We start from the raw sequence: 26,710 nt of genomic DNA, 5'->3' as shown, positions 1-26,710 counted from the left end.
AAGATAGCAAAGTTTCCTATGTACACTGCCTCAAAATGATACCCACCTTGATTTGGCCTCTCCTCGACATGTTATGGAAAAATCTCTAATTTCTGTATCTATCATTTTCTGTATCTATCATCTGGCTATAAAATTATAAAACAAAACACTACATAATCCAATGTTTGCAGTGTAGCGCGTCACCAACTTGCTGTGGTTGTATGCTTTTATCAAGGGAGTTACGTCATTGTTTGGGACCAAAAATTACACTCTGCATCATAAACATTGTATTCAGCAAGTAAACACTACTGTATACAGACACCAGATCTGATCATTATTGTCCAATGTACCATACAAATCAACTACCAATTTGCAATACAATTTTAAAAATGACACAAGATACTTAATACATACTGTAAATGTGATATTACACATATTCTTTTAATTGTTCAACTTGCCTAACTAGTTCCAGTTTCACATCCGCTGCTCTTTTAGTCTCAGACTTTCAACACACACACACACACACACACACACATAGAGGGAGTGAGACAGAGAGGGCGTCTGTCATGTTAAATGCCAAAGTCGTTTGTCATTTCTCCCCTCACTAGGCTACACACTCTGGCTGGAGACATACTTTAACATAAAAAACGATATTCAGTGAGTGTGGGTCTGAGTGTGTGTGTGTGTGTGTGTGTGCGTGTGTGTGTGTGTGTGGGAGACAGAAAGAACAAGAAATAAGTACTTTAACACCCAACTAATAATCATGGAAATATAGAACCAAAAGGGAGAAAGAAGTAGGGACAGAGAAGGTGAGGGCAGGGAAACTGAAGAAGGAGACAAGGGAAAGCTGAAGCATGTCACACCCACTCTTTCTTTGTTAATTATAGTTTCCATGAAAGTAAAACTCACTAAATCAATCATGAGACATTAGCATATGAACACCACCTAAACTTTTGACTAATTGACACAAAAGACAATTTAGAAAAACTGCATTTACAGTTGAACATAACTCTCATATAGACATATTAAATTGAGCTACTTTAATCAGTTTATGTAGGAGGCTCACTATGTTATGTATGAATGTAGCCACATCTGAATGATGATTCTGTGATGTGATAGTTCGTTACCCTGAACATAAATTATCTTGTTATCAACCCTAATCCCCCATGGAGGTCATAATGCAAGACTTGTAGGAAGAGTGTGCTGTTGCTACTTCACCTGCCAACTACGTGCTCAAGCTACAAAGTAACAAATGTGAAAAAAACAACAACTCTGCAACACTAAACTGACCTCTGGAAAAATCTTCTTTATTTCACGTATTGGTCATAGTGCACGGTCAGCTACAGAGTAGTGCCCCGGGAGTCTGTAAGGATTCAATATCTTTCTCAGGGACACTTGATAGTCAGCCAGTCTTCAAGGACACATACCCCTAGCCACCACTACTGCCCTGAGTTTCTCCCAAGAGTCAAGACTGAGGCAGACTGACCTTCATTAGCCTTTTAGTTACCGTGACAGCACAGATCCTTGTAAGCAGGCAAGACATAACCTGCTTTATACATATAGGATATGTCTCAGTCTCAGGGCTCTGCTTGGTCTTTGCCAATCAACCATATTATCCAACTCATTATTAGAGATATTATAGTGCTGATAACCTTTGATTGGCCCCTTAAAATTGTTAATGACTGTTAGGAATTAATCATCACTAAATATTTTATAATGAGCCATTAAATACAGATAGTGACATTAAGCCTATCAAGTCTTACATTTACCTGCATGCGATGATGGGCTAAGCCTCCCTGAAGGGAAGTTGCCAATGACACTTAAAATCTCTGATGTAGTCCCCTTAAGCAGTGAATGGTTAAAACAGAATGACCCATATCACTGTAAAATACAGCCATCAGTTCCCAGTCAGCAGGGATCTTTGAAGGAAAAGTATGTGGGCAGTTGGAGACATTTTTACCAAGCAACCAGCTTCTGAGTAGCAGGTGTGCATTGTGAAATCTCTGCTGAATGTAAAACATGGTCGCTGGTATTCCCAGCACGAACAACTGTTCAGTGAGCAACTTTTTGACAAAGCCATGACAAAGTACACCATCCTACTCCATGGTTGTTGCTAAGTAACTAGTGATTTTGTGCTAGTTGATCTTTGTTATTTTAAGCATCTCACAATGGAGGGCACTGTTACTCCAGCGTGCTTCCCTCAGTGGAGAGCTGGATGAACTCATGTTTTGCTATCTAAGGTAAACAGTAGGAATAACTACTCATGATAGTTATTGTTTACAGTTCATAACATGACCTCTGATAAATCTACCAACAATATTGTTGTTTATTTCTCTATAGCACTCATGCAAGCACTACTTTTTGTTATGGTTGTTCAGTAAATTTGTGTCCTACTTTGTTGAAAAAGAAAGGAATCTTCAGAAAGCTTCAGAGATCCCATGAATCCCAAAATAACCACACTGAGGTTGCTTGAAGGACAAGACTTGTGTGTGTGTAACACTGGAAAAATATCTGTTTGTGAGGCTTTATATGAGCTATATACCAAGATCCCTTGTCAGAAAAGAAACACTGCAATACTATGCAAGTGTAAACATTGTAAATATAACTTTAAAGCTTAAAATGAGATGTTTTGATGGCAGTGGTTTAGTTTAAGGGCATATTGTAAAATATAGAGTACTCGTCTATTTTTAAACCTAATCACAGAGATCGTGTTTCCCCGTAGGGACAAAATATAAAATCCAATATTGAAATTCTGAAGATAAAAATGCCTCAAAGGCAAGATAGAAAGGCAAATGTAAAGCTAATAGACTGTGAGTAGAATACATTTTTTGCTGTTTTCTAAGTAGCGGTCTGTGGCGCTTATATGATTATTGTAATAGGTTTTATTTTACTACCCTCTTGACTTGAGATTATTTTGACATGTCCAATCATGAAGTGTAGGAGCTTTCTAGTAATGTAACACATCACATACCTACCACAAGTATATGTGTTCCCAGGTCATTTTTGCAATTTTAGTGAGAAGAGGCTTTAGTGAGGAGATGTTTTTTCAAAAGCAACACAATCTGGAAACACAGCTTAAGCAGGATTAGATTGTCAGCAGGAAGACTATAATATCAGCTGGTGGAGTCATGGTGGGCTTCAGTTATGGCCAGTCACATGAGCTCATCTTATTTCTGATCTAAGCTGGCCTCTTGGAGAGAACCTGCCTATAATTATATAGCCTTTGACTATACACTCAAATTGCCTTCAAAACCTTGAGTTTGCACAAACACTACATGATTATGCACAGAAATATTTTAAAGTTGTCGTATAAATAAAATAAAATGTTTCTAGTGTCATTGTTTGTTGACTATATTTCTGTTTCTAAAGACTGCACATCAAATAATCCACACTGCATACACTTAAATCAGTGTTGTTTCCCACTCTAGTAGTACAGATGGCAGAGGACATATTTTAATTGATTCAATTAATGCCACTGCAGTATCATGCCAAAATGTGTAGACCAATACAAAAAAAGTGCTGCACCTGCATAAATAAACCTGATCTGTGCCATTCCATCCACCTTGGCACCACTGTGTTCATGTGGAGCCACAAATTACCGAGCAGGCACAAGCACAAAAATATGTACAGAAGTTTACACAAGTTTGGATACACTTTGTCATTCAAGTTATGGGAAAGCCTGTCGAAACTTTTGACAGGTACTGTACTCTGCTTTGCTGTGTCATTGAAATAACAAAACAGATTTATCATGTATCATGACATTTATCAATAAAATAAATACAGTTAGAGTTCAACAGGTGCGCTACTGCAATAGGGGAGAGGGAGAGGGAGAGTCAGCCATCAGTGTGCTTCATTGTATGTACATTTGATACCCAGTATAAAAACACTGTGCTCTTCAAAGTACACTGTCCTTATTTAGCCTACTTTGTTGCACCCTGATGAACAAAATTGGAATGAGAGAGAGGCTGCATCTAGCTGAACACAGCTGAGATTTGACCTTTACATCCAGACCAGTCAAAAGCTTAAGTGGAAACTCATGAATAACATTGAGAAAGAGGCAATCTGTCAAGAAGCATCAAGCCAGCTGACTTATTAAAAGGGTCACTTCTGTCAAAACGCTTAAATACAGCTAAATGCATCTTTTCGAACATTAGAGAGAAAATAAATATGCCCTTTATGCCATATCAGTGAACCAATAGAAAGAAACAAATAGAGAATTAAAACATGAGACACAATACAATATTAGATACAATACAACAATTACAAAACTAAATAAAAAGAAACTATAAAAATAGCCATCAAATTGCAATGTCCTTCTGTCCATGTGTACAACAGTTTATAAAAGATGGAGAGAAAGAGAGAGAGGGAGAGAGCGACAGACAGACACAGAGAGAGTGTCCATGTGGCATCTTGATTAATGGACAGATGGCAAGGCCACTGAGCCAACTCTCTCTCAGCCTTTGTGTGTGTGTATGTGAACTCCAGGGGAGTTCAGTTGATCTGCCTGAATATACTGACTCAACGAAGGGTCCTATATGTCATCCTGATACACACACACACACACACACACACACACACACACACACACACACACACACACACACACACACACACACACACACACACACACACACATATGTTAACATCAAACAGGAAAGAAAGAAAAATAAAAAAGGAACACAAGTGGCACTATACAACAACTACACTAAATGAATGTCTCTTTATGTGTGCTTTTGTGTTGTGTGTCTCTAACCAGAGCGAGGACCATTGGAACGCTGCATGCCAGCTTAATGATGTCATCAATCATTCTCTGTGTCCAGTGGTCAATCCAACAGCTCCTGTAGGCAGTCTGTTAAAACAGCCGTTTGGAAACTTCTGATCTCTAATCTGTGTTAGCACCTCGATCTAAGCCTCAGTGTGACCACATTTACTTTATAAAGAGTTTTCACTTCAACAGTCTGATTTGGTCAAAGCTCACTCAAACTTAAATTTGAGTTGCTGGTTCCATTAAAAAAACAAAAGAAAAAAAAAACAAAAAACTCCTGCAATCAAAAATGAACCTGATAACCTGACAAGTAATATTCATATTCTTGTCATCAACAGGAAAACAGAAGATGCCTCCCAATCCTTTCTGTCAAAAATAAGATTTAAGGTTTTCATTTTAGTTTACCTGTCTAATTAGTTATACATCATCCTTGTCAAAGTTGCTTTAATTAGAAATGTCCTTTAATGGCGATGTTCCTTTAATAATTAACTTACTTTAATCATGAAGTTCCTGTGATGAAGAAATTTCCATCATAATCATTCTTAAAAATCACGTAACAATTGGCTTGCAGGCATTTTGTGATGGACTGCTTTATATACAACATCATCAAGGCCTGTAGCACAGCATCTGAATGCTATATGAGTTTACTACTACAGTATCTAAATAAATGACTACAGTCTATTCAATGACAGCTGGAAGGTGTCATCTGAAGTTTATCTGACGCAGGGCATGTCAGATAAACCAATAGGAATGTAATGGTAAATGTTCAGATCACCAAAAGGTTTGTCTACTTACAAATGGGCTCTTCGACCAAACTATGTTTTTGAACCAAAGGAACATTGTTGGTAAATTTCCAAATCAGTCCATAAATTGTGTACTTTTGAAAACTCATCCGTATGATTCAGTTTTATTTTCTATTTGATTTATTTTACCTTTCCAGTTCTCTTCATGCTCTCTGGTTAGGGTGCAGGGTCAGGTGTAAAATCTCTTAACAGGTAGGGGTTAAGTGTCCTTGGTAGAGTATGCTTCAGCAGGTATTGCTGTATGGATGATTGAACCTGAGCCCTCCACTGGGGGAGACGACTCACTAACCACAAAGGCCATCCTGCTGAGAAAGCAGTAGAGTTTATAGACCTTGAGTTTGAGGCAGAGTTCAGACCGAAGGAAGCTGCTATGCTAGAACTGAGAAACAAGTCAAAACTTTGTGCAGCCTTAAAATTCAAACTCCAAAAACATTTCGCACAGCAACCTTCTCGGTGCTTACTGGGTGCATTTATACTCTGAAGTCATAAAAAACAAATTTGGAGAACTGTGAGCAAGGGCTTGGAGCTATAGTATAGGTTTTGGCAATGTGATCCTCGGCTGGAACCATTTCATTTAATTTTGGTCTGCATCCTAACTGTGTGTGTGTGTGTGTGTGTGTGTGTGTGTGTGTGTGTGTGTGTGTGTGTGTGTGTGTGTGTGTGTGTGTGTGTGTGTGTGTGTGTGTGTGTGTGTGTGTGTGTGAGAGAGAGAGAAAGAGATGTTTTGACCAAGAGCAGACAGAGAGAGAGAGAGAATCCTGGGGGAATCCAGTTGATCTGAATATATGAAACCCAAAACTGGATATATAACACACACACACACACACACACACACACACACACACACACACACACACACACACACACACACACACACACACACACACACACACACACAGACACACACACATAGTGCTATCAGTTAGATCACTACCAGATAGACCTCATCAAAAATTTTAATTTGATCTAGAATTCATTATCGCTTCAATGATAGTGTGGCCCTTTTGGCTTGAAGCCCTCTATACGATGTGCCAGTATAAATAATGATGAGAGGGAGAGGAATAGATACAGAGAGACTAGACAAAGATAAAAGTGAGTCTGCATTGTAAAAAATACTCCTTTACAAGTAAAAATCCTGCATTCAAAATCTTACATAAAGCTTCACAATATAGCTGTGTTTAATATGAAAGATGTTGCTTGCAGTGATGAACCCACTAAGTGCCTCACAGCCTTTTATTATCTTTTACCTCATTGTTTAAGTTTTCAACCTCATTAATCTGATCTCATTTCCAGCTGCAACAGGTAGGTTTTTTCAGTAAGACAGCTTTTGTATGTCACTTGACCAACATCAGATGAAAAACAGAACTAAAAGGAGAGTGAATATTGGACTCACATTCATCAGGGAGCCAGAAACACTCTGAATGTATGCTAATGTTGCTTTGTGTCTGTTTGATATTTAAATAGGTAATTTTGTTTGCAAACACATTTGCAGCTTGAGAGGTTATGATATGTAAATGTTTGTGTACTGTATATAGCTCTTGGAGTAGCCAAAATAATCACTTTTGCTTTGAATAAAACAGAAGTTTTGTCAGTTGAATATAATTGAAGCATTAAACATTTTCCTTATACACAAAAAAACTACCTTTGAGTGGTGCACAATACTGTACAGTATATTATATGATTGGATTATTGATTTTGATGCAAGTAGCATTTTCTTATTGCAGCATATTTAGATACAGTAAAGTTAAAGTCTTTACCAGAAACGTTACTAATAGCTAAAGCTGTTAGATATGTGTAGTTGACACTACTTAACAGTGACATGTAGTGAAGTAGAAAAATGAATGAACAGCATACCATAAGATGTCAACTAAAACACCAGGACCTACCTCTGGTAAGTGACACAGGTTGAGAGAAAAAAGATGGACACAAACAGAGAACGAATAATTGAGCATAATGTAAATCATAACCTACAGACATCAGCTGATTGAGGGACCAAGACAGCATGAATAAAAGGCGCAGGGAGTAAGACAGAACAACGGAGAGAGATAGACGCAGGCCAAGAGACGGATGGAGTTTAATATAAATTATGGGATGTTAGCTCCTCTGGTAATACTGGTGATAACTCTTGGCGCGATCGCTATAGCAACACTGTGCCCATTCTGCTGTTGGCACGGTGATGGGGCGGCCATCCGTTCAGGCCACGCTGATTGAGCTGTCAACGCACACAGTTACAAAGACACGCACACTTTGAGACATGTAGATAAATCATGTCGCACGCACACAAACACACACACACACACACACACACACACACACACACACACACACACACACACACACACACACACACACACACACACACACACACACACTTCATCTCTATGTATCTATCATTGTATAAATTGCAGTGAGTTGAGCATAAGAGAAGGTCAACTGAAGATGCATTGAGAATTAGAGAAACAAGCATCAACTGGGTTCAGTCAGGGGGAACACAGGCAGTGATCCAGCAGACAGAGAGACAGGGAAACACTGAGACACAGACAGAGCGACAGGCAAGGGAGATATAGGTTGTCTGTTAGGGTTCTTGTACTTGTTCTGACACTGTCTTTACAACATTTCACAGACACACCCCATTACACACTCCAGAAAAGACACACAAACACACTTTGGTGTGACTCTTTTCCTTGTCCCTTGCCTTCTTGGTGATCGTTAAGTCACAGTAGCAGCTGGGGTGTTTGTGTGAGTGGAAGTGATTTTTGGGGAATTGTGTGTGTGTGTGTGTGTGTGTGTGTGTGTGTGTGTGTGTGTGTGTGTGTGAGAAAATTATATTTGGATGTCCTTGTGTGTGCTCTTGCTAATTGCGTGTACATGCAAGTCTATTACTGTGCATGTTAAGTGTGTTTGTTTCTTGACTGAGCAGGATGTGTCACTGTGACTGCACATGCCTGCTTATAAGATGTGACCATGTAAGTGTTGGTGCTTAGGTGTGTGTGTGTGTGTGTGTGTGTGTGTGTGTGTGTGTGTGTGTGTGTGTGTGTGTGTGTGTGTGTGTGTGTGTGTGTGTGTGTGTGTGTGTGTGTGTGTGTGTGTGTGTGTGTGTGCATGGCTGTTAACTGTACATGTTCCTGCGGCCTACCACTGAACAAACTAATTAAGGAACAAAGGCTGCTTCAAACCAACCAGAAAATTACCTCCCAACTCTAACAGGACGACCCAAGGACAGACAAGCAGGTTCTCTATCACATCCAGTCAGAACACACAGCCTAATAAAGGCTCAGTTCGTTTATCGAACAACTAGCATGTGTCATTTTCAACACCCCATTGACTGTAGCTTCAGAATTAGTGCTTGTGAGTTTGTATGACTTTTTAAACCCAAGTGTCAACATATAGTAATACACTGTCATGAATATTCATTGAGATATGTAATTGGGGGGGATTATCTAGGTTTTACCTTACCTTTCATTTGTAAGTCTCCACTCAAACCACCTAATTTTACACATTTACATCACTAATAAACCAAATCTACAGAAGTTTCATTGCACAAGTAGACACAAGCCATGGAATCCTCACACTGTAATACATAATGTAAGATATGTGTTGTCCCATGCTGAGCTGTAGATGTTTTACATCTTTTTAAGAATGTAATTACTACCCAGCTAGTGGTTGGAAGTTGTTGACTTTCAATAGATTTTAAGAGTAAATTGCTGGTGAGTGTCTCTATCAGTCAATACTCCAACTCTTGCTAATCCTGTGGTATTTCACAGCCAATAGCTTCCAATTAAGTACTGCTATCCAGGGAGATGTCACTGACAGTATCAATAACATCTACCTGACCTTCTGTTCCTCTTTCTGCTCTTGTCTGCACTTGACTCTTCTCTTCTTTTCTGACACCACACCCTTTCTTGTGTAGCTCTTAGCATTATATGTGTCACTTTTAATTGCAACTGCACTGCCACTGTGACCCGCAAATGCTATATTTTGCTGTTGGATTTATTCTGAGAATTTCCAGCTAAGCATCACCTAAATGGTTTAATTATGAAGGTTATTCTCTTTATTGTAGTGCAGAGACTCAACAGTGTACAGCTGCTATTGCTTATCCCCTACTAATTCTGCAGTTGCTGCTATTAACAATTATATAATGTGGGGTTTTTTTTTGTCTGTTTACAGTGAAGACATGTGGCAGTAATCTTCAAGGACCGTCAGGAACCTTCACGTCTCCTAACTTCCCAATTCAATATGAGAGCAACGCACAGTGTGTCTGGATAATTACAGCTTCAAATCCTAATAAGGTAAATCTCTTTCTCTCACTCCCTCTTTGATTCTCTAAGTGAAACATGATGATTTCTGTTTATTGCTTTAAAACATTTACCAGTGTCAAGATAAATAAGTCATTCAATGGTCAATCATTACTGTAATTGTTAAACAAAGCTTTAAAGTAGGTAATATCTGAGATATACTCACTGGTTGGGTTAAAAGTGAAGACTGTGGGTGCATCTGGAGTGTTGAGGACAGTCTATTCTGGTGCAACAAGGTGCTTCATTCTCTACAATTTGTTTGCTTATAACTGGTCTGCACATGTGTCTGTATCTATGTGTGCGTACAGGTTGCACACACACTGATGCACTCCAGCCATACCCATGAAAAAGAAACAGATAGGTACATTGAATTAGTTTGTAAAGACTTTGCTTGATTTTGTAAAAGTTCTCCCTCCCAGGAGAACTTTATGCCCTCAGGTAAATGATGGAATAGAAATGGGGCTTATGAAATGTTAAAAAAGCAACAAAGGCATTGGCAAAGCAAGACTGGGGAGTGTGTGTCATCTTAAAGTTTTAAATATACAGTATGTTGCAGTTAGCGGGGTATGTCATATTTGAGTGTGGCAGAGCAGCTTGAGTTGTCTGCCTGAACCAGCTTGCAAGCTTTGCTCTATTTGAATTATTTATTCATTTGAATTTATAAAGTTCTTACAGGCATTTACAAAGTTAGTTTAGCTGCATTTTTACATAATTGAAATGCCACTTGATAATAATGTAATGTAGGGAGTACTGTAAATTATACACCAGTCAGAGCATATCAGTGTCTAATTCTGTATGATTGGTTAATCCTACAAAGGGTCATATGATAGGCTAGAGGTTAGATGGATAGCTATGATTGGTCGCTTTATGTCCCAGGAGAAATCCGATTGGTATTCAGGAAACACATCCTTATTCCTCTCAGGGTCACTGTGGTGACCGCTCTGTTGTCAATGGCAACACCTGCGTCAGCACTGTAGTGACACACATACACATATGCAAGCACACTCAAACATAAACTCATGTGTGCTCAAATACATACTATACACCCTTTTTAACGCAAATTCACTTTGTTGGTCTGCTCTTGGTCAAAACCTCTACCTCTCTCTCTCTCTCTCTCTCTCTCTCTCTCTCTCTCTCTCTCTCTCTCTCTCTCTCTCTCTCTCTCTCTCTCTCTCTCTCTCTCTCTCCTTCTTTGCCTCTCATACTCAAGCAAAACTCTCTGTTGGTGCCCAAGGCCTCTGGTTTATTGCCTAGAGCAATACATTCTCTGTTGAAGGCTACAATGTGCATGTGACTGTTGAAGGCTACAGTACTAATGCCCTTCTGCACCTTATTGTGTGTGTACATGAAAGAAATTGAAAATGAATGTGTATATATTATGTATTATTATGGATATTGTCCCAACCACCTGAACCTAAATGATGAGCATTTCAACTGAAGCCACTTCAAGTAATTTTTTATCAAGCAGTTTATTTTAAAGGCCTTTTCAGATTGTACGTTATATTGTAATGCTTCACACTATATCATGTACATGTCATGCACAATACTAGTTCACATACATGACATGCACTATAATGAATTGTATATACGGTATGTGTGTTTTGTATCACATCACATGTCATCTACATGAACCACATGAACTGCAATCTTTGTGGGCTTTTGTTGTATTTCATATTTTTGTCTCTTTTGCTAAATTGCCTGTCTGCCGCTGGACTGTATAATATCCATTTAAGGGAATAATGCACCAAAAATAATATTTTTTTAAAAAGAACAAAAATAGACCCAAACTCAAGCTGACATGAAATCAACTTGGTAACTCTTAAGTGTTACTTTTAAAGATCCCCTACCGACATGTTTTATGTTAGACATTTAAAAAATACTCTAATTTGAATAAAAATAATAACAGTAAAAAATTCACTTTAGCACTACGGGAGTCGTTCATTTCCCTCTTGAAACTATGGCAATTATTGATATTCTCAGTGGTAGAAATTCATATTAAGATGGTACAAGCTAGTTTTCAAAAAGGGAATGACTGTGGTGAAATTCACAAGAGGAAGAAAAGTAGCCAGAATGGATTGCTTCTGGCAAAAATGCAACACTTTGAAAATAACAGACATCTTTAACATGATTAAGACATCCTCGCAGGTAAGTTGTTGTGTCTTGATCTCTTAAGTAAAAATACATTATGTTTTGCTCCAACAAGATCCTGCATAGGCCACGACTATATCAATTTAAAGTTAAATCTACTCTGCTGCTAAGGTTGACTAGGTAGTAGAGAGATGTATACTCAGGCTTCAGGGGTCAGATCTGCTCATAGACCTCTACATCAAACACTTTCCAACTCACTCGACCTGCAGGTCTTCAGGCTTCGTGGGTAGCTGTCATCACATTTGTCAGTTAGACACATAATAAAAGAAAGCTGTGTAAGACAGAGGAAGGGAGACTTTTAAAAAAAATATAATCCCATTTAAAGAGGCAGATGAAGATATTGTGCAAGAGAAAGGGATGAGCTTGACAAAAAGTGACATCCCTTAATTTAACCCCAAATAATCTCCCATCATTATCAATCGTATTATATTTGTGCAAGTTGTATTCATATGGGACCCCAACAACAGACAAATACTAAAGCATTAGTTAAAGCCATATCATGCACAAATTCAGTCCTCAATATGTAAATCTACATTTTGCCCGTGGATTATCTTTAGCACTGACAGAATTGTCACACTGCCATCAGATAAATGTCATTGCTTTCCAGTAGAGTTTTTGTCAGAATGTAAAGAAAGATGCTTTAAAGTTTATAAAGCCAATCAATCAATTTGAAGAAATACTTTTCCAATAATGTTTTTTAAGTTTAAGTTTAGAAATTTTACACTGATTTGCATTATGAAAGGACACAACCCTGTAGAAGGAACTTATTTATTTAGGAAGTTATTCCAAGAAGAGTGGTTCTTGAACGAAGCCATTATAATACATTTGTTGCATTTATTGAATTAAAGACTGGCATTAAAGATTTTAAAGGGTTTTTAATGTATTTGAAAATAAATCACATAAATGGCCAATTATAACCAGCCAAGTCCTGGTCACACCAGTATTTAAAACAGCAGAAATGTTTAACAGATTTACTTGGCCCCCTGGCAGACTAATTACAGCAATTCCATTTAAATGAATTTAATGAGCTGCTATCTTTACTGTCAGGGGCAAATCCATGTATGTATATATTTTATTTGGTGAATTTTCACCATTGACCCTTTGCTACCTGTGTTAACAATGTTACCCTATGAGGGTGTCTAAAATGAAAGAAGCTATTGTAGCTACTTCCTCTGCTAGACAAGCTTAAATACGTACAAATAAGTCTAATTAGCGATGGAGCTAAGCTAAAGACCTAACGACTTTGCTAACTGGTGAACAAAATGTCAGCACACTAGTGAGTTAGCAGTTAGCTCACCAGTTGTAGGAGTTCACCAACTAACACTATTATTACTGTTACAGTAACCACAGCACATGCAGATTCATTTCAATAGTTTTAGATAATTAACTTTGAATACGTTTCAGTATTTGTAGGTTCACAATGGCATATGAATTCATGTCCTGTGATGTTCATGTGATTGATGGCTACAGAAAAATGCAGACTCAGAGGCCCATCTAGCGGAGTCAATATAGCAGACTTGTGTTCTGCAGGTGGCAGAGGGAAAAACAAAAGGGAATTGGCAGCTAGACAATAGGTTACATGCAAGAACGGCTATAAAACAGACTGGCAGCACTGACGATCTGGCGCACTGGCAGTAAAAAGCTGCCTTCAGTTAGAAGGCTGATGAATGAATGAGAAACAGTTTAGAGGGCAGATGAGTGGTCAGTCTTTCTACTGAGGAGGAAAGGGAATAAGTGGAGTGAAGCCATGGAATTATATGTAATATTCAAAAACATACACTGAGACCAGGGATAAGGGGCAAATCTGAAGAGGAGGAGGAGGAGGGTAATGATGCAAGCACCACAACACTTACAGAGTAAGGGAATAATCCCAACTGATCCTGCCTCTCCCACTAGCTGTTTTTAGTGCTTGTACACGTCTCTCCCCATCTTTACTCCCTTTCTCTCATTCTCCTTGTCTCATCTTTCTTTTTCTCTTTTTTTACACTGCCCATCCCTCCTCCCTCTTTCCCAGAGGCACTCAGAATTACCCAGATTCTTCATTAAAGAGCTCAGACCGAAACCATCAAATTACTATGGAGAAAGAGAGAATACAGGGAGAGAGGAGGAGGAGGGCTCTCCATTGCACACATTCTCACACATATTACATTTCTCACTATCTCCCTCTCATACTCTGATGGTAAAGATACATGAGGTCCCTCTCTGGTCCTCCATGCCTCTCTGCCCACCCCTCTGCTCCTTCTCTCTCAGGTTAAGTGTTAATGGGTTTATATAGCTCTCTGATGTTATTGCTTCATTTAGTTTGGGCAGAATGAGCCTTTAGAGCCAATTCATTCTCTCCTGTTCTCATTTAACCTTGAGGATGGCAGGATGAGATGGCCATTACTAACTTACTCCTCTCCTCTCCTCTTCTCTTCTCTTCTCTTCTCTTGTCTTCTCTTCTCTTCTCTTCTCTTCTCTTCTCTTCTCTTCTCTTCTCTTCTCTTCTCTTCTCTTCTCTTCTCTTCTCTTCTCTTCTCTTCTCTTCTCTTCTCTTCTCTTCTTTTCTCTTCTCTTCTCTTCGCTTCTTCTCTTCTTTTCTCTGCTCTGCTCTTCTCTTCTTTTCTCTTCTGTTCTTCTCTTTTCTTACTGTACAATTCTCATCACTTCCCCCTCATTTTTTTTTTCATTTTCTTTTCTGATGTTCCCATCTCCTGTAATATCAGCCACCTCTAACCAATCACCATCATGTGTTTATGATGCATAAGATAGGATAGAATTGTGGCAACTTCTATGTGAAATGTATGTGTCCAGAAATGATTTAGTCTGCTAATACAACTAGACACACAGCTTGCATATTCAGCTGCTACTGTAGGTCATGTTCTCTTTTATAAATGGACAACATTAAGTAATAACTGGCTTTGCATCACATCATAGATGTTTGCATGGACTGTGAAATACATAACCTCAACTACTGCACTGCTACCATGTTGAATATTCAACACCATCACAAGGCCTACAAAAGTCCGATGTGCACATTTGAAACACAACGCAGAATGGACAGAAATTAGTCTGCATGCACAGCACCAGTGTCTTATCTCACTTGGTCATTAAAATGGTATGCTTCTGTCTAGCTTTTTTTAGGGCTTATGTTAAAAATGTTAAATATTTAGTAATATATAAATATTAAGTACTGTGATTCAAATGTATTTTCTAGTTGTTGCATAGCAACTGTAAACCGTTTCCCACAGATTCTGGTCCAGAGTTGGTATGTAAAAAAGAGGCAAAAGAGGCATGGTCGATGCAACTAAATGAAACAGAAGTAATGGAAAAACACTTAGTCACAACGGGCTCAAGTCATCAGTCTTCATCAGCTAAAGCCAAGCTTTTCTCACAACGGCACAATTTATACTATCTAGACAGAGGCACGTTCAAGGGGATCGAGTGGCAGAGGGTTTACTGTAATACTGTCACAGACAATCTATTATTCCCCAACCCTGTCTGTGCCTGCTTTACATCACTGACTGTATCGCTTGGCAGGTATTTCAGATATTCATACAGTAGCTGTATGTTCTAAGCGTTCCTAGATCTTATTATGGTATGGGTAGGGAGGAGCCTCCCCCAACCTTATTGTCTCCACGACAACCAAAGGAAGTGCTTTATCAAGCAGAAATCCAATTCTATCGCCTCATTGGCTAGAAGCCATAGATGGATGGAAAGAAGGAATGCAGCGGCCAATTAGAAAGAGAGAGACAGAGAGAATGACAGCAAGAGAGAAAGATAGAGAGAGGCAGGATAACTAGAGGGAGAGAGAGAGATGGATGAGATGCATGAACAGCAACCAATTAGAGGAGAGGAGAAATATGTAGTGTTCAGTTTGATCTATCATGCATGCACACACACACATGCGCACACACACAGTACATTAAAAAAATACAGAACGCACACAAAAATGTACCCACATATTGTCAGTAATGAGGCTCCAATCTAAGTTGAGTTCAGCACAGTGTTCACATTCATACAGTAGACACACACACATGCATCAGACACACACGCGCACAGTGTAATGTAGTTATATTCTAGCTCTGTTTAATGCTGTGTGAACAGTGCTGATGTGGCATTAGGGTGTTATATAAAGGACGTAGACAAGGAGATAAATATTCCAGTTTCCATCATCCCAAAACACAGGCTTCACTCTGCCTTTATACACCACATGGTGAATGTTTTCTATTTCCTAGCCAGCTAATTAAGCCTCTAACAATTCACATTACATTATGTGTAACTCACTCAGTTTCTGCTCCCCTCTCATTAAATTTATTCAGCAAAATTATTTTTCTTTTTATCGTGTTGTAGGCCAGAGTTTATTTTTATTTTTTTATCTTCTTTGCAAAAATGTTTAATATTTCCCACTGCATGTTCCATTGTAAGCCAAATAGCACAGATTATAATGTAGGAGAGGTTAAACAAAGTTCATCTCTTAAAACACCCAAAAGAGACGCATCTGTAGACAAAGAGCTTCTACCAAATTAGAACATCTCATTTGTTTCTTACACTGTGTCGACACAGAAAGCGTGGCGTGTGCTTAGGGGAGAAGCAGGAAGTCCTCTGTTGTGGGCCTACACTTGATGCATTCAGGTACAGTGTTCAGTGTAGGTCCCCCAGGTTTTAGAAGCGCTTAGAGCATAATACACAATCAATGTAGTTACACGCTTAAATGGAAGGACTTCAAGCCTGAAAATATGATTGGGTTCAGAGTTATATATGTGTATATGCTGCAATGCTGTAAAAACTACATGCATTTAAACGATGCTGACTAAACCATGTGCATGTCCAGAGACCTTGGTTTTGCTGTATGTAAAACATGAAAATATGTATATTTTGTTTTAAAATCAGAATTTATCTGTACTGCCAAATTCCTGTGCAAAACTGCATAGTTAAACAAAGGACATATGAAGTGTGCTATTTACTGTAAATAATCTTTTGGCATGCCTTTCTTACAATTTTAACTCCAGCACGATAAATAAGTGAGCTTACAAAACATAAATATATTAAAAAGATGTATCAAAAATGGTATTTTATTATGACAATCATATTGTTTGTCAGTTAAAGTGCAAGATAGATGATGTTTTGATGAAATGTGTAAAGTCTGCTTTCAGCTGACAGCAATATTGTGATAACTGTGAATATAATGACTATTAATTACATGAAAAAACATATATGTTTTACTTGTATTTATTCTGGGAAGTCTCAATGGGAGGAATCACAGTCACACAGGTAGACACAATCACACCTAGAAGCTGCCCATTACAACCACAGTCTGACCTGCCGGCCACTGAGCAGCTCCTCTGGAGCAGTTGGGGTTAAGGGCCCTGCTCAAGGGCACCTAAGTTTTAGTAATGAGGGGCAGGCACTTCTTTTTTCACTTACCCCACCCAGATTTATCCTGCCAGTCTGGGATTGAACTGACGACCGTCCTGTCATTAATCTCCACAAAGCTGTACTTTTCTGTGTGAGTGAGTGTGCCTCTGTGAGCGTGTGCTCGTGTGAGAATTTAGCAGGTTTGTAGGTAAGGCTTTAATCAAATCTGCTGCCTTACATGCCGATAAGACTGAGTCAGCATTGCAAGCAATGTGCGATCACAGCTTCATCTCTGCAGCGCCCCTCATTTAACTCTTTGCTGTTCATAGCGTGTGATTGTTGTGGTGATGCTCACTAGCTTGCTAAATTGTTTTTGTCATGGCTATATCAGTTGTTGAATTTATCTCATGTAGAACTGATGTCAGACTAAAGTGTAGGTCTGCCTCTGCTCTCACATGCAAACTCAGGAAGTGATTGAGCTCCTTGGTTTGAAATAGATGAAAATGAATACCATGAACAAATGCAAATCAGGCTACACTGTTAAAGATAAAACAGTAAAACAGCAGGTGAGTAGAAAGGCATGGCTACTGCTTCTGTAAGCTCAGTTTGTTCTCTTCTTAATAGATTCAATGGTTAAGGTCATAGTGAGGATAAGCTGTTTATACTCCAACATAATGGGTATCATGTCCCCAGGTGTTCAAGCTGTACATAGTGAAGGAGAAAACTAAATCTATATGTATGATGTCTGACTAAAACTCAATGTTTAAATACAGAACAAAACCAGGTGTTCAAAAATAAGAAGGTATTGATATGTAAACATGTGCACTATGAACACACCAGCGTACAGGAGACTGAGATCATTATGATGTTTTTGAAGTGTTTCAGTCGAACATTGAACCTGGAAGTCTGAAAACTCCTCACAAGGAGAGAGGAAGAGGAGGAAGGGCAGGTAGAGTGAGGTTTCAATCTTCCCCTGAGGGTAAAGTCAGAATTCTAGGTATATTATAATATCAATATTCTAACACTCTACATTGCTAGCATCAAAGATGTGCTCACTACCCCCCCCCCCCCCCCATTCCTCTCTGTTGCCTCCTCCTTCTCTCTCCTCCCCTCTTCCATCTGCCTCCATCTCCTTCCATCTCTCTATCCAATCCTCTTTTCTGTCTGTCTCCTCCTTTCTTCCCCTCTTTTCCTACCCTGCCTTCTCATTTTCTCTCTTCTCCTCTGCCAAATGTGTTTCTCTCTGGTACTAGATGAAACAGAACATGTTGGTTAAATAATTCCTGATGAGAGTTTTTAGCTATGTGCTGATTCTCACAGCTTCCAGTGCAGCACAGGAGGTGTTCCTCATCTTCCTTGTTCTTCTTGCTACACTGAATGAAATCATACCACACTGTGTGATGAATTAATTCAGTGTGTTTAACATCTATATGTTCTGTTTTAAGGATCTTTGTCTCATGTTGTGGTTTTGTTGTAGTAGCCCAGGATTTTGTGACCTTAAATCTAAATGTCCGCTCTAGATCAACTTTGATTGGGTTGATTTAATAACTTGACTGATGATACTGACGTTTGTGTATTTGTTTGTCTTTTGTGTGTGAACTTTAGGTAATCCAGATCAACTTTGAGGAGTTTGACTTGGAGATAGCCTATGATACCCTGACGATAGGAGACGGAGGGGAGGTGGGAGATCCTACAACTATACTACAGGTGTAAGTATTACACTCTCCTAATATACATTTTCCTTATCTAAAACTAGTGTGTAAAGATAAAGGGTGTAGAATGATTTGTAGACTGTGAAGCCTGCTGAGACAAATGTGTGATTTTGAGCTTAATCCTAAATATATGAACTTGACTTAAGTACTATATTCACCTATGAATCAAATAAATCCTACATTGAATCAAATATCTAACATCAGTGGTGCTGGTTGTAACACACAATAGTACAGTAACTGCTTGTAAAGTAATAATTTCTATAGCACCCATGTCTATAAGGCATCATAAACATACTTATTGACACATTATAATCTTCTTATAGCACTGTATATCATACAGTAACTATAAGCATTTATAAATATTCATAATGCTTTATAATAATGATCATAACACATTGTAAAGCACTTTATTGTGACTTGTGAGGTCAAGTATCATAATTCTTCAAAATTGCTGGTCAATCACTGCCATTTTGTTTTTTGGCAAGGATCGTTGTGTTTTACAATTCTTGTAGTTGTAATACACAACAATAATTTTGTAATGTATTATAATCACTGTTATTATGCATTATAGTGTGATTATAAGTTACTTCAAGAGGTCATTGTGTGCTTTTAATAAAGAGACAAAAATATTAAATCTATATGTAGATAGCAAAGGAGGGTTCCTTCTCTGGGTCTTGAACCCTGGTCTCCCAGACCACAAACAGCTACATTAGCCAGTCAACCAAATAATTGGGCTGTTGGCAAAGGGCCAGTGCATTTAGTCATCCATGGTCATTACTCTCTATAAGGCACTGTACACACAAATCGTTGTACAGAAATTGAGCACTTCAATTTGACACAACTTTTTGATTCTCTCACCCACAAGTATTCACCCTAGCTCCCCAGTTCCCTGCCAACACTTTTCTGCCAGAGAGAAATGCTGTATGGACACAAACCATGAGGTTGTGATTTACCAAATGGTAGTGTGTACCAGTGTATGGTTTGCCACTTTTTTTAAGGAGTCACTTGTGTGTGAATTGTTCATCATCAAAATGTTCCGTGAAATTGGAGTAGTCAGTTTTTGTTATGACCTGTTAAACCTATTAATTAATTTTACATCATTTTGTGTGTTGCTCTTGCATAGTCTCATGGTGCAGGCCTGTGTAGCCACGATACCACGGTTCTACTGCAGGAGCAAAACCGGGGGCTGCACTAGATAATTGTGGACACTAGGTGGCAGTAGAGTGCTTGACTCCCACAGGACATAATTTTAGGATAATACCCCCTTCAACCACGATGTAGGTACAATAGCAGAGTTGCACTGTCCATATTTCCGCTTAATAACTGCATTGAAAGTGAAGCAACTGCAGAATAAAGTGACTGCAATTGACTGTTCTTCATGTAGCTTAGCGCCATGGATGTTCTATAAGATTGGACACCAGACCAAAAAACAGCACCCTTTCAGTCCATTAATAGTGGCTCAGCTGGCGCATACGCCAAAAAAAAAAGTTTCTAGCTTCCGGGCTTGCTTCTGCATTGTGTGGCCCACTAAATATATGCAAATAGTAAAATAGTACCACACTAACCCTGCTAGCTTTGCCATTTTTATATGTGATTTCCCATTATATTCACATGTTATTAGGATCATGCTAATAACAATAATAATAATAATAATAATAATAATAATGATAATAATAATAATAATAATAATAATAATAATAATACTAATAATAATAATAATAATAATAATAATAATAATAAAGCACCTTTAAAAACTGACAAAATGCTTTGACAGACAAAGCAAAGGCAATACAATATAAAAGCAATGACACATGAAAAAGAAAGCAATAACAAGGTGGACATTAAGAAGACAACAGTAGAAGACAATGAAAAGCAATAAAGTTGATAACAAGATTAAAAGATGAAGAAGACATCACATAAAAGCAAGTCTGGAGAAATGAGTTTTAAAAAGTGATTTAAAAGAAGTCACTGATTGTGTGAGCCTTATCTCCTCAAGCAGGTCATCCGAGGAACCCTCACGGTAAAAGCTTGGTCACCTTTAGATTTCAGCCTCGACTTTGAAGCCAGAACATTCCCACCTGAGGATGTAAGGCTTGCTCATGCAGGGTCAAAAATGTACTGTTATATAGCTTGGAGCCAGACTTAGATGTGCTTTAAAAGTAATCAATTAAATCTTAAAATCAATTTTAAAATGAAGAGGGAGCCAATTGAGAGAAGCCAGGATTGGGGTGATGTGATGTCTTCTATCAAAACCAGTAAGAAGCCAAGCTGCTAAAGTCTGTACTAGTTAGAGGCGAGAGAGGGACTTTTGTTTTATGCCAGAAAGGATGAAGTTACAGTTGTTTAGACTGGAGAAATGAGAGCATGAATAACAGGTAAGTGTGGGAGAGGATTGGATCAATTCTAGAGATGGTTCCTGTCATGTGGTAAAACAACTTCAGTCCTGCATTCAAAATCTAACAATCAACATTTTTATTGGTTAAATGATGATTAAATATTATTAGATAAAGCATTCAAGGGTTCCTTACTGTTGGAGGAAAACCTCTGTTGACATATTGATAAATTCAACTGAGCTGAGCTCACCGGTATTCATCCACTCCCTCTAAAAGATTATTTATGATTTCTCATAAACAGACACTTTCTCATTCTGCAAAGATTTAACATTTTGTATTAATTTTACTTTCATTACCTGAATAAATGTAATGTTTACCCATTTTTATGACAGCTGATTTATTGAATTGGAGTTCAACTGAGAGAAACATGATGTCTACACAAAGGAGGTTTTCTGAGAATAATGCACATGCAGAGTGTTTCAGAGTCTGTTTGAACTCTGCATATTGAGGGAACAAATGAAAGACACTTTATCAATGGTATTCATCCTGAATTTGGTTAGTTATAGTTAGGCTACAAGGAAAATCAATTTACAGTTGGCAAGTGGGGAACGAGTGGTGATAAATGCATGTAAATATCAGAACCCAATTGCTTATGTTGGTTCACTATATTGCTTTAAAATGAAGTAAGTACCTTTTACAAAATAGAGTAGAACCAACCCCTGCAATATTACAATTAAAAAAAAAACATAACCCAAATTAAATTTAGTTTAACTTTTGGTTTTCCACATTTGAAATATTTAAAGTTCTTCCATGTAGAACATGAATCACAGTTCCCCTACTACTTTCATTGGCTGGTTTGCATTTGTATGGCTTACCGCAGGTCATTTCTATGTGAAAGATGACTACTCTGACAGTGCGGGTCGTTATGAGAGGGTTTAAGCTGTTTTTCTACTACATACTGGCTCGGCTCAACTCTACTTTTACTCAACTCTGTCTTTACTTCTACTGGATTTTGTTTTCCACTGCAGATAGTAACCCCTCACATTAGGGCGGGTAGTTATAATGAAGAGAGGAACGCGAGATGAGTGTGAGAGTTTCATGAGACAAATCTGAGAAGTATGATTGCTCAGAGATCTTATCATTGCCTCTGGCTGATCTGATTTATTTCTCTCAAATGTCCAACTGAAGCTAATGTATTACAACTATGAGAATTATAATACACTATGATCCTTGCAAAAAATGTCAATGTGTGACCAAATATTGTGAAGTATTAAGGCATTTGACCTTATAAGTCACTATAAAATGCTTTTAATGTGTTATGATTATTGTTAGAAAGCAATATTTATGAGTGCTTATAACTATAAGTACACAGTGCTTTAAGCTGATTTTGCCACATTATAAATATGTTTATAATGCATTATAGACATGGGCTTCATAGAGAGAGTTACCGAAAATAATTTTCACTGATATTTAGAAATGATAATTCAAGCCTTAATGTGAGTTTAGACTGACTAATGCTAAGGCAAAAAGCAGGCAGGACATGAAAGCAAAAAGTTAGCAAAAAGCTAGTGTGGCTAGTTGGCTAATAACAGTATTCCACAAGCTGTAAATCACACAGCCTTTTATCATACACTTTGTCATTACCCTATTTTATTGTCCTTGCACTTACTATACCCTTCTCTGCTGATTGTATTATTTATCCATGTAGTTATATAAACAATCGATATCAATAACAAAGTTCAATCACAATAAACCAACGCTTTGCTTATTTTTTTCAATGGGGAGTGACAAAGCCCAAAAACGATGTGGAGCGTTGATGGAACTCACATTTCTCAGCCTTTACATAAAGTTGGTTCTCTAGTAACCGCTGAAGAACTAATCGGACATGATGGACATGGTCACGAAGGGACTTGGAAAAAATCAGAATATCGTCCAAATAAACAAAAACAAATTTGTTTACCATATCCCGCAGTACATCATTGACCAAAGTCTGGAACACAGCTGGGTCAGTCCAAACGGCATTACAAGGTATTCGTAGTGCCCTGTGGGTGTATTAAATGCCGTCTTCCACTCATCTCCCTCCCTGATTCTCACCAAATGATAGGCATTACGAAGGTCCAATTTAGAAAACACTGTGGCACCCTGTAACAGTTCAAAGGCTGAGGACATCAAGGGAAGAGGATATCTGTTCTTAACCGTAATATCATTGAGGCCCCGGTAATCAATGCAAGGTCTTAATGATCTATCCTTCTTGTCCACAAAGAAAAACCCTGCCCCTGCTGGAGAGGACGAGGGACGGATAATACCTGCTGCTAGGGAGTCCTCAATGTACTTGTTCATGGCCATTCTCTCAGGGGGCGCCAGAGAGTACAGACGACCTCGAGGCGGACAAGCTCCAGGAAGCAACTCTATAGAGCAATCATATGGACGATGAGGTGGTAGAGAAGTTGCCCTGGACTTGCTGAAGACGGGTCTCAGGTCTAGGTATTCCTCCGGAACTCTTGACAGGTCTGGAAACTCCTCAGGTAGCTCAGGAAAAACAGGGAATCGGTTAAGGGCAGACCTCAGACACTGGGAATGACAGAATGGGCTCCAGCCCAAAATAGAATTCTTCTCCCAATCAATGTGCGGGTTGTGTTTGACTAACCAAGGGTGACCAAGAACTATGGGAATCTGTGGTGAATCAATAACATAAAGAGCAATCTCCTCAGTGTGATTACCAGAGAGCATCAAACTCACCGGGGATGAGATATGGGTTACCTTGGCGAAACAGGTCCCGTTTAGCGCTGAGGCAGTCAATGGCACTTGCAGGGTGGTTACTGGAACTCCCCATCTGGTGGCCAGTGATACGTCAATGAAGCTCTCTTCAGCTCCAGAGTCAATGAGGACGGAGGTGGTGTGATGATGGCTCCTCCACATCACAGTTGCTTGCAGAACAGTGCGAAGGGATGGGGAGATCCTTGAGGGAATTGCGCTCACCAGTACTCCCCGCCTCACTGGTGAGCATTGTCTTTTACAGGACAGGTTGAAACAAAATGGCCACGCTGACCACAGTACAGACAGGCACGAGACTCCAGCCTTCGCTGTCTCTCAGCTGGTGAAAGACTAGTCCGGTCTATCTTCATTGGCTCTGGAGGAGCCGGAGTGGACGACCTTGATCCCCCCTCAAGGACCTGAAGAGGAGAACTGGACCCTCGACGAAGCTCAGTCCGCTGAGAACTACTGGTTGTCTTCAACCAATGAAGCTGACCTAGCCGAGTGTCCACACGGATAGCCACATCCACCAAGCCATCAAAAGATGAAGGCAAATCGCGGGGAATGAGTTCATCCTTAATCCCTTCAGAAAGTCCATTGAAAAACGTATCATACAGAGCTTCCAGGTTCCAACCAGTAGAGGACGCCAGAGTCCGGAATTCTATTGCAAAGTCGGACACTGACCTGCGGCCTTGACGGAGGTTAAGGATCTCACGAGCAGCCTCCCTTCCCTGTTTAGAGCGATCGAAGACCTTCTTCATTTCACCAGTGAATTGAGTGAAGTCATCCTGGATCGCCACCTGGTTGCTCCAGATGGCCGTTCCCCACTCACGAGCTCTTCCAGACAACTGGGTGATGACGTAGGCAACCTTAGAACGATCGGAAGGAAAAGTCAATGGCTGTAGTCCAAAAATCAGCTCACACTGAGCTAGGAATGACTGACAGGATCCTGGATCTCCTGAGTAAGTCTCAGGTGGAGGCAGGCGAGGTTCTCGGGCTGGAGCAGCTGGAGGAGGTGGTACTGAGGAGGCTAACTGGAGCTGTTGCACCCTAGCAGCAAGGTCCGTCACACTTGCTGTAGCTGCCTCCAACGTCCTGGAAACAAACTCAATTTGTGCCTGGTGTTTCCCCAGCGTTGCTCCATGCCGATCAAGAACCTTACTTATTTCTGCTGGGTCCATTATCTGGTCAGATTGTAATGTCAGGTTTTGTAGAAAGTTCGGACCCAAATGCAGAAAGTTCCAAATTCAAGAGTTTTTAATTGAACAGAAAAAGTCAAAAAAACAACTCCAACAAAGAATGTCCCGTCAAACGGTGAAAAAACTCAACAAAAATGCAGGCTCTTGGCCACTAAACTGAAACAGGAAAAGAGCTGACAAACTAGAGGGCAGTCCAAAGAGTGGTCTAGAGGCAGGCAAGGGTCAGGTCCAAATAAGCAGTCCAAACAGGCAGATAATCCAAATCGGCAGGCAAAATCCAAAAACCAGGTTCACAGGCAGAGTACAAACAAGCAGGTTGGCAGACAGGAAAAGCAGGTAACAACGGTAGATGTGCTCAGAACAAAAGACTGGGACAATCTGACAAACTGGGGCTGACAGAGCACAGAATAAGTAGGCCTAATCATTAGGAGTTAACGGAGTACAGGTGAGCACAAAATGGCCGACAATGACCACATGGAAGCATGACAGGTGAGGGCGGAGTCATTACCCAAAACAAACAAAAGCACATGGTTGCAACACACAAAATGTCCAGCAGGTGTCAATGAACATGCAAGGATACTGACAAGTGAAAGCATGAGCTAGTATATAATAAACTCCCAATGTCCATCTAATTAAAAACAGGTAGTTAGCTAAAACATACTCAAAGCTTCTTCCGCACTTGAAAAATCATGCATTCATGCTGTACCTCCATCCCCACACAGTTTGCTACTTACCTGCTGATAATGACGACCTTGAATGTGCTCTGAATAATCACTTGTTGTGCAATTGTCGGCATGTAGCTTTGTTGAGTGAATACATAGGGAGCATGTTCTGTTGTCCTAACAGGCATATTACTGCAACAAAACACCTTCACTAAAGTAATGTTATGAGATAAACTCCTGAAACATGAAAGTAATAACATTCAGAAAAAGGTGCTGCCTTTACTGCATTTTTGCATTTTCTTTCAGTGATGTGATAAAGCAGATTGTGTTTTTATAATGGCCAGATGCCCTAGTAGGCAACACCACTTTTGTCAGTATAGCAAATGCTTTATAAACCAATTGAAATATCAGGTCTAAGTGATCAGTAAAAACTACTATCAAGTTGTCTTCTAGTAATATTTGTCACTCTGGATCTTGATGTAAGTCATCAGCGGCCAATCCAGCATAAAACTCTCCATCTTCTTTTTTTGCAATTAGTCTCATTGTAAAAACAGCAGTCTGCATTATGCGTGCCCCACTTAAAAAGATGAACTGTTCTTTGAATTTTCAAAATGCTCTGCTGTGCCCAAAAGCATAACAGATGTAGAGTCTTTATACGGATGATTTCAATTCACTTTGCAGACTGTCACTGTTAACTTTCATGTGTAAAAGTCGCTGGCAATC

At 39.2% G+C, this 26,710-nt stretch overlaps 1 protein-coding gene across 1 annotated transcript in view; it reads left to right on the top strand.

Annotated features, from left to right (window-relative positions):
* LOC133996982 (CUB and sushi domain-containing protein 3-like) overlaps positions 1 to 26,710 on the top strand; it is a 374,952-nt gene that overhangs the window by 234,871 nt on the left and 113,371 nt on the right. The window contains exons 10-11 of the mRNA XM_062436511.1: positions 9,715 to 9,836; positions 18,933 to 19,036. Coding sequence (XP_062292495.1) covers positions 9,715 to 9,836; positions 18,933 to 19,036 — 226 coding nt within the window. The remainder of the gene's footprint in view (positions 1 to 9,714; positions 9,837 to 18,932; positions 19,037 to 26,710) is intronic.

Source organism: Scomber scombrus, chromosome 16 (genome assembly GCF_963691925.1).
Source record: "Scomber scombrus chromosome 16, fScoSco1.1, whole genome shotgun sequence".
NCBI lineage: Eukaryota > Metazoa > Chordata > Actinopteri > Scombriformes > Scombridae > Scomber > Scomber scombrus.
This window is presented reverse-complemented; position numbering and strand designations above follow the sequence as displayed.